At 38.6% G+C, this 15,979-nt stretch overlaps 2 protein-coding genes across 2 annotated transcripts in view; both read left to right on the top strand.

Moving 5' to 3' along the window:
* The first annotated feature begins 691 nt into the window (after positions 1 to 691).
* On the top strand, positions 692 to 12,020 carry cdan1 (codanin 1). The gene is made up of 28 exons (XM_052580694.1): positions 692 to 797; positions 1,819 to 2,474; positions 3,758 to 3,958; positions 4,039 to 4,229; positions 4,594 to 4,713; positions 5,023 to 5,101; positions 5,182 to 5,302; positions 5,378 to 5,487; positions 5,573 to 5,662; positions 5,770 to 5,845; positions 5,928 to 6,133; positions 6,781 to 6,913; positions 7,003 to 7,146; positions 7,237 to 7,403; positions 7,481 to 7,562; positions 8,420 to 8,509; positions 8,624 to 8,678; positions 8,776 to 8,909; positions 9,005 to 9,108; positions 9,217 to 9,366; positions 9,456 to 9,519; positions 9,710 to 9,788; positions 9,891 to 10,099; positions 10,477 to 10,584; positions 10,716 to 10,779; positions 10,881 to 11,041; positions 11,167 to 11,274; positions 11,394 to 12,020. The coding sequence occupies exons 1-28, from the start codon at positions 717 to 719 to the stop codon at positions 11,487 to 11,489; spliced, it is 3,879 nt and encodes a 1,292-aa protein (XP_052436654.1). The 5' UTR covers positions 692 to 716; the 3' UTR covers positions 11,490 to 12,020.
* A 639-nt stretch (positions 12,021 to 12,659) lies between these two features.
* The window catches only part of stard9 (StAR-related lipid transfer (START) domain containing 9), a 46,649-nt gene continuing 43,329 nt past the window's right edge, over positions 12,660 to 15,979 (top strand). The window contains exon 1 of the mRNA XM_052580693.1: positions 12,660 to 12,934. Coding sequence (XP_052436653.1) covers positions 12,888 to 12,934 — 47 coding nt within the window. The 5' untranslated portion in view covers positions 12,660 to 12,887. The remainder of the gene's footprint in view (positions 12,935 to 15,979) is intronic.

The raw sequence follows: 15,979 nt of genomic DNA, 5'->3' as shown, positions 1-15,979 counted from the left end.
TAAATCATTACTGAACAGCTCCTAATACAGTGATGATTTTAGTAAAAAAAAAAAAAAAAAACACATAATTGATTTTCTTTTTGCAAATTAAAATTAAGCAAGGATAAATGTACAGGTGGCTCAATAGGTTGTTCCATAACACATTTATTTAAATGAAATTATGAAATTACAATCTGAGAATTACAATTAAATAAAAAAAAAAAAAATGTATGCATTTAGCAGGCGTTTTTATCCAAAGCGACTTACAGTGCATTCAGGCTAAAAAATGTTGTCTAACATGTGCTCCCTGTCTCCCTGGAATCGAAACCACAACCTTTATTAAATTAAATAGGCTATGGCAGTGTGTTTGTTCTGTACTCTTAAAAAAACTTAAAAACACAAAACCCTTTAAAAGAATTACAGAAAGTATTTTTAACACAAATTAAAAGGTTAAGTCTGTATCTTTAAAAGTATGTCTGAATATACTTGCTAGAAAACATGTTCAAATGTTTAAAATCAAATAAATTAAAACAAACATTTTCTGTTTTTACCAACACCCTATTTTTACCAGTTTTATTCAATAATGAAATGGAAGGTACAGCCAAAAGTGTCTTTTTAACTTTTATTTTGAAGTTCTGTCCCTGTAGGCGGTGTTGTTGAGATTTGCGCGCGCTGCAGCGCTCAGCCAATCCCGGCCCTGACCCGAGGCGCGTCACTGTCCTGGTCCTCGGAGCAGAATGGCGGCTCTTTTGGAATCGTTGCTGCACAGTAAAGTGGAGTTAGGCGAGGCTGTGCTCTGGCTCAGAGGAGGACGACACGTAAGAGCTGTGCTTTCTCTCTAGTGCTACGGTGTTTTACTGTCACTGCGTGGTCGAGTGGAAGAGGGATTGTTCTCCTGAAATACAGTCAGCTAATCTATAGCTGCGTTAGCAAACAAACATTAAGGAGTCGCTTTATTTTAGAGCTGGATGTTTACAGTTGTGTTGTTTATTTTATGATAACTGCCACAGAACCTCTCCGAGGGATAAGCAGGAACAGCAAGTTTCTGTTTGGTGGAAAAGTAAAAACAGGTTTTGGGGGATATAAATATATTTTAATACACAATACCTTCCAAGTTGGTATATTTGTTTTGATTGAGAGTAAGGTTAGTACAATATAACATTTATTTAAGATAACTGAATTACTTTTTGTGTCAGAATAAAAACTATGTTTTTTTTAACGCGGTATATAACGTACAGTGATGTTTTAGTAGTATTTAGTAATGTTTTAGTCTGTATTTTGAAAGAGTTTTTTTGTATTGATTTCATTTTAGTTTTAGTGAGTTTATGAACTTTTTCATTACTATTAAATACTATTTATCTTTATCCTATTTTTAACTTTATTTCAGTTTTAGTTGTTTTAATTTAAATAATTTTTGTTAGTTGCCAAAGCATTTCTAACTTTTCTTTAGTTTAGGTATTTGATAGTTTATTTATTTTTATATTTTATTTCTAAATTTAAGTTAATGAAAAGGTTTTAGTTTCAGTTAACGATAACGATAACAGCACTATTATTGTAATATGAAGTGGAGAAACTTCATAAAAAATATCCAAATAATTTTTTTTTTTCCTTTTTGCTGTAAACACACAAGTAACCTTTTTGAGGTTTATTATTTCATAAAGTGTCATACAACTTGCATGAGTTTTTTTTATTTTTATTGTGATTACATTAACATATAATTTGATTTAGTTAAGAAACTATTATGGATTCTTATATATTTCTAGTAGTGTAGTGTATTCAATTCAAATGTGTCTAGTGTCTTGGATCATGACTTAAATTTGATTCTTTTTGTCTTGCCAGGTTTATGAATCCCAAAACTTTCCATTCAAGTTTAGCAAAGAGGAGTTTGTGCCTTTCCTATTGAATTTTTTGCGTGATCAGAGCAGTCAGACTTTGACCCATGGCCCCACCACGCCTGCCAAGACCCCCAGCACCTCCAGATCTGTCAGGACTCAGGACTTTTCTCGGAGAGGGAACAAATCCACACCAGTTCAGACTTCACGCAGCGGCAGTCGAGTCCAGCTCTTCTCTCCTGCCCCGTCTGTGTCCCCGGTGAATGAGAGGAGTGAGCAGGAGACCCCATTTACCGGCTCTCATTGTTTGAGTGGCGTCAGTGCCCTCAGTAGCCCTTCCTTCAGCTCTGTCTGGAGCCCTGCTCCCCGCAGCACCCCCTCTGAGCGCCGCTCCGCCCAGCGTCCCAGCCTTGGCGACTTCATGACATCACCCCCAGAGACGCAGCACAGAGGCCGCAGGAGGAGCGGGGGGTTTGGGGGGGGTGCACCCGGCCGTCAGACGGGATCTCGCGGTGCTGAGGAAGGAGTTCGCTGGGATGGAGGAGGCAGGAGGAACAGAGGTGTGGGGAGGACTGAACCAGTGTCACCTCCAGCACCGGTGCAGCTCAACTTCAATAATTTGGAGGACTTTCCTCCAGTGGGTGCCGCCCAGTCTTCACCAGTGTAAGTAAGGAGTCAGTGACTAATATTAGTATAAGTTTTGCATTAATGTTGGTTTAAAAAAAAAAAAAAAACTATATAATCTCAACCGTAAAGCCATGTTGGCCAATCAGAAGCCTGAAAAAGTTTCTAGTAGGTGGAGATAACAACGCAGGCTCTGACATCACAAGCCAGAAAATTGCTTCTCTGTCTATACGATAACACTGCAACCAGAGTTTTTGGAAATCCTCACCCTGGTTTTAAAAAATGTTCGGTTTCAGTAACCTGGCACTGCGTTTGCCTGTGGACGAACAGCCTAACCACGTACAAAAAGCTGCGGTTTTAAAAATTACCTTAGTGTCTATGAGGGTGATAAAGCTCATAATTTTCTAAGTGTATGACATAGCTTTCATTCTCCAGGTTAATCATAAATTCATGAAAAAAACATCTGTTAGGAAATAAGGAAAGCCGTAACTTTGCCGGAGTATCCTTTCAAATGTTAAAGTTGCCAAAGTAACTGCATTCTTTGCATGTGCTACACTTAATTTGTACCATGTTTATTTTATTAGTTTATTAATTACGATTTGAAAGATAACAACATTGGGAAGTCGTGGCCTAGTGGTTAGAGAATCGGACTCTCAATCGAAGGGCTGTGAGTTAGAGTCAAGGGCTGGCAGGAATTGTGGGTGAGGGGAGTGCATGTACAGTGCTCTCTCCACCCTCAATACCAAGGCACTGAACCCCCAACTGCTCCTCGGGCGCCGCAGCATAAATGGCTGCCCACTGCTCCGTGTGTGTGTGTGTGTGTTCACAGTGTGTGTGCACTTTGGGATGGGTTGAATGCAGAGCACAAATTTTATTGAGTATGGGTCACCATACTTGGCTGAATGTCACGTCACTTTCACTTGATTAAACCAAAAAAGTAGTGCAAGTTGTTGAAAGTCCTGGAATTTTATTTTGCCGTATCTGTACAAACCCTGTTTAAGTTACCAGTTCTTGGACCATTTTAGATGAGCACTAGAGGTGATTTAGCCAATCACAACACACAAGGCCAGCTAACCAATCAGTAAGCCCATTGCTTATTCCTGAGGCAGGGGCTTCATAAAAGCAGGAAATGATCTGCGTGCTTTTCAGAGAAGGGACAGAGAGATGTGGAATAAAGGTAAATTATGTGAAAAATGAGGCATTGACCTTTTTTTTGCACGCCCTTTGAATGTTCTAGTTAGTGGTGCGTATGTGTATTCATTGCAATTTCATGATAAATATAACATGAAAGATAAATTAAAACTTTTCTTCTGCTTTTCCAGAGCAACCAAACCTTCTCGGAGAATCAACCCAACTCCCGTAAGTGCAGAGCGGCCTAACTCCAAACCTAAGAGCTGCTTCACATCCACCCCCCTCAGCCTCCCGGCCAGCCCACCTGCCATACCAGAGAGTGATGGGGCCAAACTGACCGCAGGCAGCCCTCACAGTCTGCAGGAAGAGAGAGAGTTGCTTAGGAGAGAAAGGTATGTTTGGGCTGTAATATTTAATTTGAATAATACCCCATGTGTTTATCTGTCACTAATTGTCCTCTTGATTTCTTTAGGTCTAAACTTGCCCAGCAGGCCAGCTCCCCACTGAAAACCACCCCTGCCATCTGTACCCCAACCAAAACAGTGCACAGACAGGGGTCAAAGGTGACCCCTGACCCTCAGTCACCTTGCCCGGATCCAAGCAAAGTGACACAGAAATCAGAGCTGGATCTCTTAGCAGAGCTGTACTGTACCTGCATTTCAGGTGAATGGCCTCTAGAGGGTGCTGTATACAGCTGTAATCTTATAAAGTTGAGCAAAGTATGCTCCTTTATTTATTTATTTTTTATTTTTGTGAAAATCAGTTATGACTGAAAGCAATATATATCTACCCAAAATATTGGGTTCAGTGATTAATTTTTTTATTTATTTTTAAAGAAATTAATGATTTTATTCAGCAGGGAGATACATACATACACATATACACATATATCAATACATTAATTTTTTAAGCCCCCCGTTTCTGATTAAGAAAAAAAATTAACTAAAATCTTATCCTAAACTGTAGCATATATTTTCGTAAGATTAAGATGAAGTCTGTTTTAAAGTTGAATGTGTTTTGCTTCTAGAGAACCTGGTTCCTTGTGTCTTCCTGGAGCTGTTCTTCGTGCTGCAGCTCTTGACATCTCACGGCGTGTCTGTCTCTGAATCTGGGGAGGAAGGAATCAGTTTATGTGAAGACAGCCCAGGTGATTTAAAGATTATTTAATCCTTCAAGCTTTAAAATGTGTTTTGCACTAAATAAAGGTCCTAGAACCTAAAACTTTCACATCTTCCAAAACTGCTTTTATGGACTTTGTCAAATGGACTTTTGGACTTTTTTTCCCAAAGACATTTCAGCAGCTGAACAATTATGTTGTTAAACATCAGCACAATAATGTATTCCGTCCCTTACAGCCTTAGTTTAATTCCTGTCAAAAATCAATTTTGCGCTACACTGCTTAAGGTCTGTGATGATGATGAATTTGATCTGTGTGCTGTTCTTTATGTTCATGCAGATGTGTTGGAGAAAGCTTACCTGGGAAATGTCCACAACTGTGTGTATTTTTCTGTGAGGGTGTTGGAGAATCAGTTTGAGTAAGTCTGATTATTGTTTAATTACTGCTCACTCAGATCGGTCTCCGAGAGTCTGACTGTCTGTCTTCTCTGTTGGTCAGGTTGGTCTCACACCTGGACAAATGCACGCTACGGCTGCTGTCTGAGAATGAGAGAGTCGGGACTTTCTCCTCATCGCTGAAAGAGCGTCTGGCACAAGCTCAGGACAACTGCACATCTAAAGTAAGCATTCGTTTAAAAGCAACCAATACGTTACCCTTTGAAAGCTCACACTGAATAATCCCCACACTTTCTCAGGCGCTCCCCAGTCCACCTCTGTTCGTTCATTCAGTCCCGTTCCAGCCCGCCACAGACAACCGCTCCAATTTTAGCAGTGACAGGGCCTTCCACACTTTTAAAAAGCAAAGGTACAGTGCAAACCCTGAATCTTTTTCAAACATATGTGATGTTATCAGTTTGATATGGTTCATGTTATGCTTTCTGCTTTTGTAGGGATGTGTTTTACGGTTTTCTCAGAGAATGGGAAGACTCTCATAAAGAACCTGGTTGGGATTTTGAGGCTGCATTAGGCAGTAGAGTCAGGTGACTTTTTTTTTTATGGACATTTATACTCTTTTGGTATGATATACATATCCTCCCCAAATCATTTTGATTGTTATTCCTGTTGTAATATTTTCTTATACCCACAGAATGATGGTCAGTCAGCTCACAGCAGCAGGAAGCCACTCTCACTTTGCTAGACTCTTCCAGAAGCAGCTGATCCAGGTGAGCCACGATGGCTGATTATTCGCAAATTTCTTCTTATCCTCTTTCTGGCTGTTTTAAATTCTTTCCGTTTCTACTCTAGATGTGCAAAGGTCCTTGTGTGCTGGGGTCCTCCAGTGATGCCCCTGATGCTGATTTGCTGGGCATGCTGGGAGCAGACAGCCTGGGTCGTCTGAAGCGCCTGCAGCAGCGTCTGGTCCAGCCTCAAGGACTCATTGGTCCCTGCCCTCCACCGTCCTTTCCTGGTCATCAGGAGTTCTTCAAGTGCTTCCTTCAAACAGCCAGCTGGTAAATGTTGTTGACATAGGCCTTGAACTTTTCGAAGTTTGAGTGCGGTTTAATTTGCTGTTGACATTTTTTGTTGAAACGGGAAGTGCGCAGGACTAATCAAATTGCGTATCTCTTTGTAAACAGCGAATAGTTATTCATTTAACAGCACAGCACAGAAAAATGCTGGGTTAAAGCAGTGGAAAAACTCACCCGAGCTACACTGAATTAAAAATATAGTAACTGTAATATTGTGAAATATGACAATTTTAAAATAACTTAATTTTTTTTGTCATTTATTCATATGATGTAAAGTTATTACTCTAGTCATCAGTGTCACATGATCTTTCAGAAATCATTCAAATATGCTGATTTGGTGCTCAAAAAACATTTCTTAGTTTTTTATCATTGTGGAAAACTGTTGTTGCTTAATATTTTTGTGGAACTGTGTTTTTTTGCTTATGTAAGTATTAATTTCTTGAAAAAAAATAAAATAAATTGACCCTTAACACTAGTATATACCTGCTTAAAGTACATTTTGTCAGCTTTTAGGAGTACAGTGCAATATGTCAAAGTTAATAATAATAGATTAAACACTTTAATTTTTAGTTAATAGATTCATTATGTGTTTTGGTGCTTGGCTCTAATTCCTGTCATCTTTATACTAGCTGTCAGCTAAACCAGCATCTGAAAGATGGTCTGTGTCAGCAGCTGCTGAAGCTAGATGAGGTGTCCATCCTCGGTCCAGACGCCAGCCCTGCCCGGGGAGAGGAGACGGGTGATGGAGACATGGAGCAGCAGGTTAGAGCAGAAAGCTAAATATTCACATGCTCTGCAGTAATCAGAAGCTTGAATGGGTTTAAAATTCACATCTGTGGTCTTTGTTTTAGGATGAGAAGCAGCGTTTCTCCTCTGTGCTTCTCACGGCTCGACTTCTGGCCAAGTTTTTGGGCTTCATCTCTTTCCTGCCTTACCAGACCTCTGAGCTGCCGTCAAGAGACATACAGGACACTGCGATCACTCTGCGGAGCAAGGTAAGGGTTGTATAAGGGCAAGATTTTATTTTGGCCCTAGAAGCTAGTGTTTCACAGCCTAATTTGGTTTTATATATGTATATTGTCAAGAGTTCTCCGGTGCTTGATGTGTGTGCGGTGTTGAGGAGTTCATTGCATCGGAGACGCACCATTCTGACAGTGCCCTGGATAGTGGAGTTCCTGTCCATGCTGGATTACATTGGCCCACTTCTGCCTTTTTACAGGACTGCTCTGTGCCTTCTGCTCCAGATCTACAAGTGAGCTTATGAGATGTATGTCAAAGATGATCTCTGCGTGTGATCTGTGTTGTTAATTCCGGTTGTGTGTGTGTCAGGAGGATGGTATTGGGTCGAGGAGGGGAGCTGTGTTACATGAATCAGCTGCTCATGGTGGCAGTTTTGGGCTGGCTCTTCCAGGTGAGATAACTCAAGTGTGGTTCTAAAATTGATTGAAATTGGGTAAAAAAAAATTTAATGTGTGATGTTGCCAAACAGCAGAACACTGCTATCTAAAACACAGAGTAGAGACACTGCTGATTTGTTTAAATTTGACACCAGGGTGAAAGCTATTGCTATTCTGCAAATACTGTTGTAGTCCGAGACCTCTAATGTGTACAACTGTGTGTAAAGTTAGACAAATTTACTTATTACTTATGACTAGGGGTCAACAGCTATATGTGTTTCAGGGCTGATGCCCACATTGATTATTAAAGATTAAGTAGACCGATATTTTGAATTGACAAATGTCTGGTAAAAAATGAAAACTAATGTCAAAATTAAGAATAACAAGGGCTCTGAAAATTTTTTTTCATTAGATGCATTTCAATTATTTTAATGGCAAATCGATATTGAAAATGACCGATACCAATATCCATAAAATATTTAATATCGGCGGGGATAATAGGTTGACCCCTACTTATGACACAACAGTCCAAGCCATCATTTATTATAAAGTCTAAAAATATATTTTTTTTTTTCAAAACTGTACTCAAAATGCACTTAAATAGTTATCTGAATCTACTTTTAGAGTAAAAGCAGGCGTTAATGGAAAGTTAACTGGGTTCTTTTTTGCTTTTGCTAACTGAAAGAAGTCTGAGTTTGGTCAAAAGTGACTGAACTAAAATTGACTTATTTCATAATTCATTCAAGGCATCATTTGATAGTTTGTTTTTGCATACATGGTTTATCATATCACAATGGACCAAATTGTGCAGCCTGGCCAAAGAAGATAGCCTATGAACCTGTCAAAACTTTCTGTAATTGTCTCTTTATAGATCCCCATCTTCCCTGAAGATCTCTTCTTTAGCACAGATCTAAAGGAAGATGTTAAAGAACTGGAGAATATTCCAAGCTCTCAGGGGCTGGTGAGTGGGTCACTGATTTTTTTGCTCTGGGTACATTTAAATGTTTCCTGTGTTTATTTATCTTTCCTTTGGCAATGTTGATAGTGTGTATAATACTGTATATTTACTTTCCAGGACACCCTCCCGCTAGTGGACCAACAGCTTCTCTACACTTGCTGTCCATATTTAGGTGAGAGTGAACTGTTTGAGAGAAAAAAAAAAAAAAAAAGTGGTTTAAAATTCCAGTTGAGGGTGATGGATGTATCTTTATGTCATTCTTTTGGCAGGGGAGTTTCGTAAGCTTCTTGCTGCTTTTGTGGCTGGTAGTACATCCAAGAGCGGAGGCTTAATTCGCAAGATCACCCCCACATCTGCAGAACTGAGGGGACCATCCACCACCCGTTCACAGCAGAAACTTCAGGTACACTGCCAGCAAAATGCCTTCCATCTGTAGAAGAATTAAGGGCATGTCGTCCATGTGTGGCTGTTCATGTTTTTCCATGTGTTTTTCCATAGGTTGACCTGGAACAGGCCTTCTTTCACAACCAGCCCCCATCTCTCAGACGGACTGTAGAGTTTGTTGCCGAGAGAGTCGGATCAAACTGCGTCAAACACATCAAGTCAGTCTCTCACTGTTTAATCAGCTTGTCTTTTTCTGTATGTTAGTCTGTGTAAATCAGTTAAGATTTGGATTTCATCATTCATATTTTCCTAACTCTGTGTGGTAGGGCTACGCTTGTGTTGGAGCTCGTGAAGGGTGGAGAGAAAACTCTCAGAGATAGTTTGGGTTTGGAAGGTGTCAACACGGCCAAGTTAAACGATTCTATCTGTGCTCAGCTGTGTGACGCAGGCATGCAGGCTCTAGAGACGGCAACCAGGTCAGCAGCTCTCTTCTCTCATTACATATATATCATGTTGTTGGACGTGTTTTGGACTTGTTGTCCTCGGTCACATCCTCTCATGATAGGTTCTGCAGTGAAAATGCCCCTGGAGCTGTCCGAGTACTACTTCCTCTGGAGACCTCTCCTTCTGTGAGTAAAACAGTTACTATTCATCAATTCAGTCCATTTAAAATCCTGTTGCAATGCTCAAATACAGTGTTTGTCTTGGGTGTACAGTTTTGTACAGAATTAATTATTTTGATTTTTTTTTTTGAGAAAAAATCCTATAAGTTAATTTAGTTACTTTGCTATGTGATTAATATTTTGTGATGTGGTTTAGGTCCTGACCACTGCTGAGAGCATCACCACCCGTTTGGCTACAGAAAAGGCTTGCAGCTGGCTCTCCTCCAACATCACAAGTAGCAAAGTCTAATTTTAGTGACATTTTAAAATGGCAACTGCTCTATTATTTTATAGGAAGGTGTTTTTTTTTGACTAACGATTTGAATTTATCCCTCCAGCACTGCTGAAGAGGGAGTGGAAGAGTGCTTTTGATAGGGTGATGAAGAGTGTGCCCTCATCCATCAGTTTGGATGCTGAAGAGGGCGAGGGATCGAGCAGGAGTCAGCAGGTCCAAAAGAGTACCTCAGGGCTTAGTGCTGGGTCCTCTTGTGTTTCAGACTGCACCCATAAAGTTCCACTGGGATCACAAGTCATGATTGAAATAAAGGTGATTATTGCTAATTGGGTGTCAGAAAGTTGTACAAACTAGTTAAAACAAATTCATTGGACTGGTGGATTTCTGATGGTGATTTCTATAAAATATAATTTTATGGTGATAAATGAGACCTCCACAAAATTGCTTAAAGTAAACACACAATTCACACAATTACTCAGCGAGTAATTATTATTATTTCTTAGACCTTATCAGAAGTGCTGTTTTCTTTTTTTAAATTAAACCTAAAGCTATTTAAATTATTTTAAAGTTAAAATAATCTGTCTTACTACTAATACAACAGTTGTAACACGAAAGCAATGAGTAAACCAATTGTAATTCACATTTTCAAATGTGATTCAGATCACAAACCAAGTTGTCTCATGTTTCAGGAGGTTTTAAGTGTTGCTGTAGGACCCAGATCTGATGAGGAGGTTTACACTGTTCATCAGATCGAGTCTCTGCTGGACAGAGTGGGACAAACACTTGGATGCAAAAAAGTAATCTGAACCCCTTCAAGCGTACTTGATTCAAAACTTTATAATCCACATCATTCAATGTTTTAATACTTTATTTTGAACTGTTTACTACACTTACACAGTCTTTCCTTTATCCTGGTCTTTTTTTCTAGCTCCTCTCCCCCGTGGTTGAGCAGATGTTGTTGCGTTGTACTGTTCAGCTTGCCTGCAAACTTGGTGAGAGTGCAATTAATGCAAAACTGAGAAGAGAACATAAAGTCAATTCTGTACATGATTAATATCCTATTGTGTCTGTTTGGGTTTGTTTCCATGTGCAGTATCCGGGGAGCTGCCACTTGTCTCCTCAGCCGAGGGTAACAAGAGACCTGCTCTTCTGGAAAAGTTTCTAGTTCTGTGGTCTCAGTCTCCCTCTCCGCCTTTGCACCTTCTCCTCAGTGAACCCACTTTGACTGCCATTTTAAGTGCCACAGATAGTGAGGTAAAACCGCTGATTTAATCTTGTAGTTGATGCAGTTTGCTTGTAAATATAACCCTTATTCTGCATGAAAACTAAAAACGTTGGTGAATTGGTGCTTTAAATTGTTTTATCTTTTAATATCCCAGAGGACTGACTACCTGTTCCTGATAAGACAGCTAATAGAGAGGGGTCTTTTAGGAGAGGAGGAAGTGGGCACTAACTGGCAAAAGTTGTCAGCGTTATCTTGGCCAGCGGTAATTGCTTCTTGCATATGATATGTGTTAACTGTTTTTAGAGAGAGCAAAACATTACGTTTTGAGGCTGGAATTCTCACAAATCACAGTCTGATGGCTTTTCTCATTTGCTCTTGTAGGATTCTGCAGAGAAGTTTCAGCAGCTCTCTTTGGGCACCCAGTTCCCATTACCTTCACTGCCAAACCACAGGGACATTCTGCAGGTCTCTCAGTGACCACCAGGGGGACACAGTCATCTACAGTACCAACTGTACACATGAATCCCAGCCAAACACTATTGTATTAACAGACAGCAAGTAATGCATATTTGAACACAATAATGCTTAAACCTGCAATATTTATGATTTTAAAAATATTTTAAAGTCTGATTTATTGTTAGTTGCAAGGAGAGTATTTGCTGCTTAAAAATGCGGATTTGATAAGACAAGTTGTTGATGGATTATAAACCTTAAAACACATTTGGTGGGGAAATTTTAGCAGGGCTTTGCCAGTTTTCTCTCATGCTGCCTCAAAGTAGAAAAACATAAAGACCATTCACTGTGCTTTCTTGTCATTTATGAAATCCTATTTATTTGTTTTAAGTGCATGTAAATGTTTTTCTGCTTGTTGGTTGGTGAGTGTGTCTGTTTGTATGCTTTTCTTAGTCTATATTTGCGGAAGATTTGCACTTTGTTAATGTTGGACAATGTTTTCATCTGATTAATGCTAAACCTATCTAATGTAATAAAATGTACTTTTGTGAATAATGGTAAAGTGTCTTTAATGTGTTAGATTTATAGCTCAGCTAGACTCATATGTAAGGCTCCACTTTTAATGAATTTCATGGGAACGGACCATTTTAAAATGGAAATAATTTTTGTAATTCTTGTAATGTTGAAAACATTTGTGCTGCTTAATAATTTTGTAGAAACTGTGATAATGAACCGCATTCAACAATAAAGCAGTTATTTGCCAGAGATAAGTCTGTGATTTTTAAGCATTTTTAATATATGCTGAATAAATTTATTAATTTATTTTAGAAAAATCTTACAGAGCCCTTAATTTTCAACATTTGTGCATATGCTTTTAAAAGCGGAAAAACGATTGGCCTAATTAGCGTACACGAGATTATAATAAAGCAGAGACGTGTAGTTAATGCGTGCCTTCAGGCGAACACCTCGCCTTTGTTTCTTTTTCCAAAGTTTTCTACTATGGCGATGGCCTGCCTCATGAATATTAAAGATGCTTCCAGGATTGACCGGTAAAAATCTGACTTTCTAATCCCCGCCTATTCAAAATTCAATGTTCGGTCAGCAAATCGGAAAGAACCATGAGAACTAACGTCATCCTGCCTTGTTAATATTCATGAGCGAAGCCTTCGCCGTAGTATGATTCGTAACCTCGCCTGCTCCAGTAGAGACGGCAGGAAGTTTCAGCGCAGTTCAACTGCGGCCGCGGCTTTATGATGAGCTCTGTGATTGTCTAGACGATATCAATAACATGACCCGAAAAACTTGTTTTCCTCACTCTGCTCGGAATAATTCAGTGCTCTGGAGGGATTTAATAAATGGACTCTAACGGTCAGCTGAACTTAAATTCATCGTTTCCCTCCTCCTCCGCCCGGTGTCAAACGAATGGCAAACGTGAAAGTCGCGATTCGAGTCCGTCCGCTGAACTCCAGGTACGATAAGCTTTCTTGAATCTTATATTGCATTATTTATCTGTAAAAGCCCATGATTAAACTGCCGAATACAGTCATATTGACTTCATAAAAAGCACTGAGTTGTTGGTGCTGTTGCTATGTCTGGGAATAGACCTGCGCTGACTGAACGCCAACTGAAACAAATAAACTGCCATTCAATAAAACTATCGCGTGAGATTTGCATTTACACATCTCATTATATTGCAAATCTATATGATCTACTATACAAGTAATGAAACTTTTAAAACGTCAAATAAATGATAGCGTATTCATAAACAACGCATAACGATGCATTGCATATATTTTGCATAAGCAGTGCACACATGAAGATAATGCATGAGCAGTGCAAGTGAAGTTATGATGAGCAACGCTGTTTTTGTTCACTATAAATGTACTATAATCATCAAAAATCTCCTTGAATCCCCTAAAACCCCTTCCCCCAAAAGGAACTGACAGTACTGTATAATTGTAATGTCCTGTTTGTATCAATTTTACAGAATTGCATTACAAATGTGTTGCATCACTGAAATCTAATGGATGTGTTTTGCTTTAACTTTTTAAAAAAAGGGGGGTATCCTGTATACAGAGTTTGCCCCAAGAGAGCCCACTGCCCCACCCTGCAGCATTAGCCAAATTACTACAGTATGTGGGTCCTGGACAGGGGAGTAAAGAAACTCCTCCCAGATTGACACACAAAGCTGTGTGCGTGTGTCTGGCCGGAGCTGCTAGCCTTGACATTTAAAGAGTCTCCCTGAAGTGTGCATCACAAAGGACGACTTCATGGCTGTCCGTCTCTATTGTGCAAATGAAGATGGCTTTTTAACAGGCAGCCGTTGGTTTTATGAGTATGCGCATAATAAATACGTGACTTTATGCTCTTTGTGCTTTTGTAAAAAAAAAAAGACTTCTGTTTGAGTTCAGCGTTTTAGCTGCTGCAGATGGCAGGGATTGTGTGGGAATGGCACAGAAATCCAAGTTTGTAAACATGTTCTCCTCATTACGAGAGTTATTTTTTCTTTCCACTGATTATGTTATAAAATGCACCGTTTCTAGGCAAAGGTTTGTACACACACATACAGTGTCAGGCGAAGCAGGCTGTTGTGGTTGTGGGTAGGGCCTCCATTCATCGTTGGTAGAGTGAAACAGACCCACATGGTAAGAGCTTCATAACACTGAGCATTCAGTGGGAGAGTCCATTGCTTAAAGGTGCGTAACATCTGCTGCATTATCAGCAGCAAACAGAACTGGAAAATAGGTAGATTTTTACATTTTTAAATAATTGTGCAAAACTTGCCATGATACTATGGCATTGTGAATGGTTGCTGAGGTGTTCCAAATAGATTTTAGTGCATTTGCCAGGCTGTTTTGAATGGTTTAGTAGGACGTTCTTACTTAAAAAGTCAAACACCGTCAAAAGAACCCATCCTCAAAGTTGCACCTAGAATTTTTTTTTTTATACAATTTGTATTTGATACATATACACTACTGGTCAGTTTAGAGTAATTACTATTTTTGATTTGAATGATTATGACTGCATTTATTTAATTAAAATAATTTAGTGAATATTGTTAGTATTGATAATATTACAATTGAAAAAAAAAAACTGTTTGCAATTTATGTCACCATTTTTATGTAATATGTTTTAATTAGTCATTTATTGGAAAAGATGATTTTTCAGCATCATTACTCCAGTCTTCAGTGTCACATGATCCTTTTTAAAAATTGTTTTTAACATTCTGTATTGGGGGCTAATTACTTGCCTGTTATTATAGTACTAAATTAATAATAATTGTTATTTAATTATTATAATAAAATTAATATAATATAATTATAATTATTAGAAAATATTTTTGTGGAAATCCTTATACATATTTTTCCGGATTCTTTGATGAATAAAAAATTCAAAAGAACAACACTCATTTGAAATAGAAATCTTTTTACAACAGTGTAAATGTCTTTACTGTCACTTCTGATCAATTTAATTATTTTTTTAATTAATAATTTTTTATTTATTTTCATACCCAAAGCGTTTGAATGGTAGTGTATCACAGTTTCCAAAAAATATTAAGTAGCAAAAACAAATAAATAAATAACAATAATAATATATTTTTATTACTATTGTAATTAGTGATGATATTATTTTAATAATAATTTGAAGTGTTAATTATTATTCATTTTTAAGTTTAACACATATCCCATAGTAGAACATCTTGATTCTCATCAGTTTATAATTTATTTCATTTTTAGTCTGACATCAACAACAAAAAGGTACCGCCACAAACTCACACCATTGGTTGAACTAGAAGTTGATGCTGACAGTGTTTTGAAAGCACCTCAGAGCCACACAGTGTGAAAGTCCGCATACTGTACGAATGGCTTACTTATAGTTGTGTGTGTGCATTAAACTAATATTTTAACACTGAAAAATGACACACTGTAAGATGAAGTTTAGACAAACACGTTGTCAGAGTTTAGATTTGTACACAGCCGTGCTTCTACACTGGATTTCATTCTCTTGCATCAGTTTTATCTGGAACCCGATACTGTAGAGATTGCACAGCTGTCCTCGCTGCTCTCTCACATACTGACACACACACACACACACACACACACCTGATTCAGCTCAGCTGTGCAGCTCATGGAGGAGTTTTCAGCTGTCTGTTTCCATTCTCATGCAGCGCAGCAGAGCTGTGCAGACGAATCCCCCAGACCCCCGGCCTCTCACTCCCCTGCCCCGTCTGAATATGGGCCTGGATATGATCACAGACAAATTTACATGCCTCGGAGGATTTTAGAAAGTTTATAGTTAACCTGGAGTGAACCAAACCATGCAATATGAAAAAAACTAAAAAGTATAATATCAATTTAGAACTGTTATCTTAGGGGAAGAAATTACTTCCATTTTTTTTTCAGAATACATTGAAGAATAGAATGTTTAAACGAATAGAATTATTTTGTAACATTGTAAATGTCTATGTTGTCACTTGATCAGTTTAATCCATCCTTGCTGAATCTGAGTTAAAA

This window comes from Carassius gibelio, chromosome B17 (genome assembly GCF_023724105.1).
Source record: "Carassius gibelio isolate Cgi1373 ecotype wild population from Czech Republic chromosome B17, carGib1.2-hapl.c, whole genome shotgun sequence".
NCBI classification, from domain to species: Eukaryota; Metazoa; Chordata; class Actinopteri; order Cypriniformes; family Cyprinidae; genus Carassius; species Carassius gibelio.
Note: the sequence above shows the minus strand (reverse complement) of the source record. Positions and strands in the feature narration are given on the sequence as shown.

Coding starts and splice junctions, on each gene's coding strand:
- cdan1 (XM_052580694.1), top strand. CDS start 717: ATGGCGGCTCTTTTGGAATCGTTGCTGCACAGTAAAGTGGAGTTAGGC. Junction 5,663..5,769: donor GCATTAGGCAGTAGAGTCAG/GTGACTTTTTTT, acceptor TTATACCCACAG/AATGATGGTCAGTCAGCTCA. Junction 9,109..9,216: donor AACTGCGTCAAACACATCAA/GTCAGTCTCTCA, acceptor TCTGTGTGGTAG/GGCTACGCTTGTGTTGGAGC.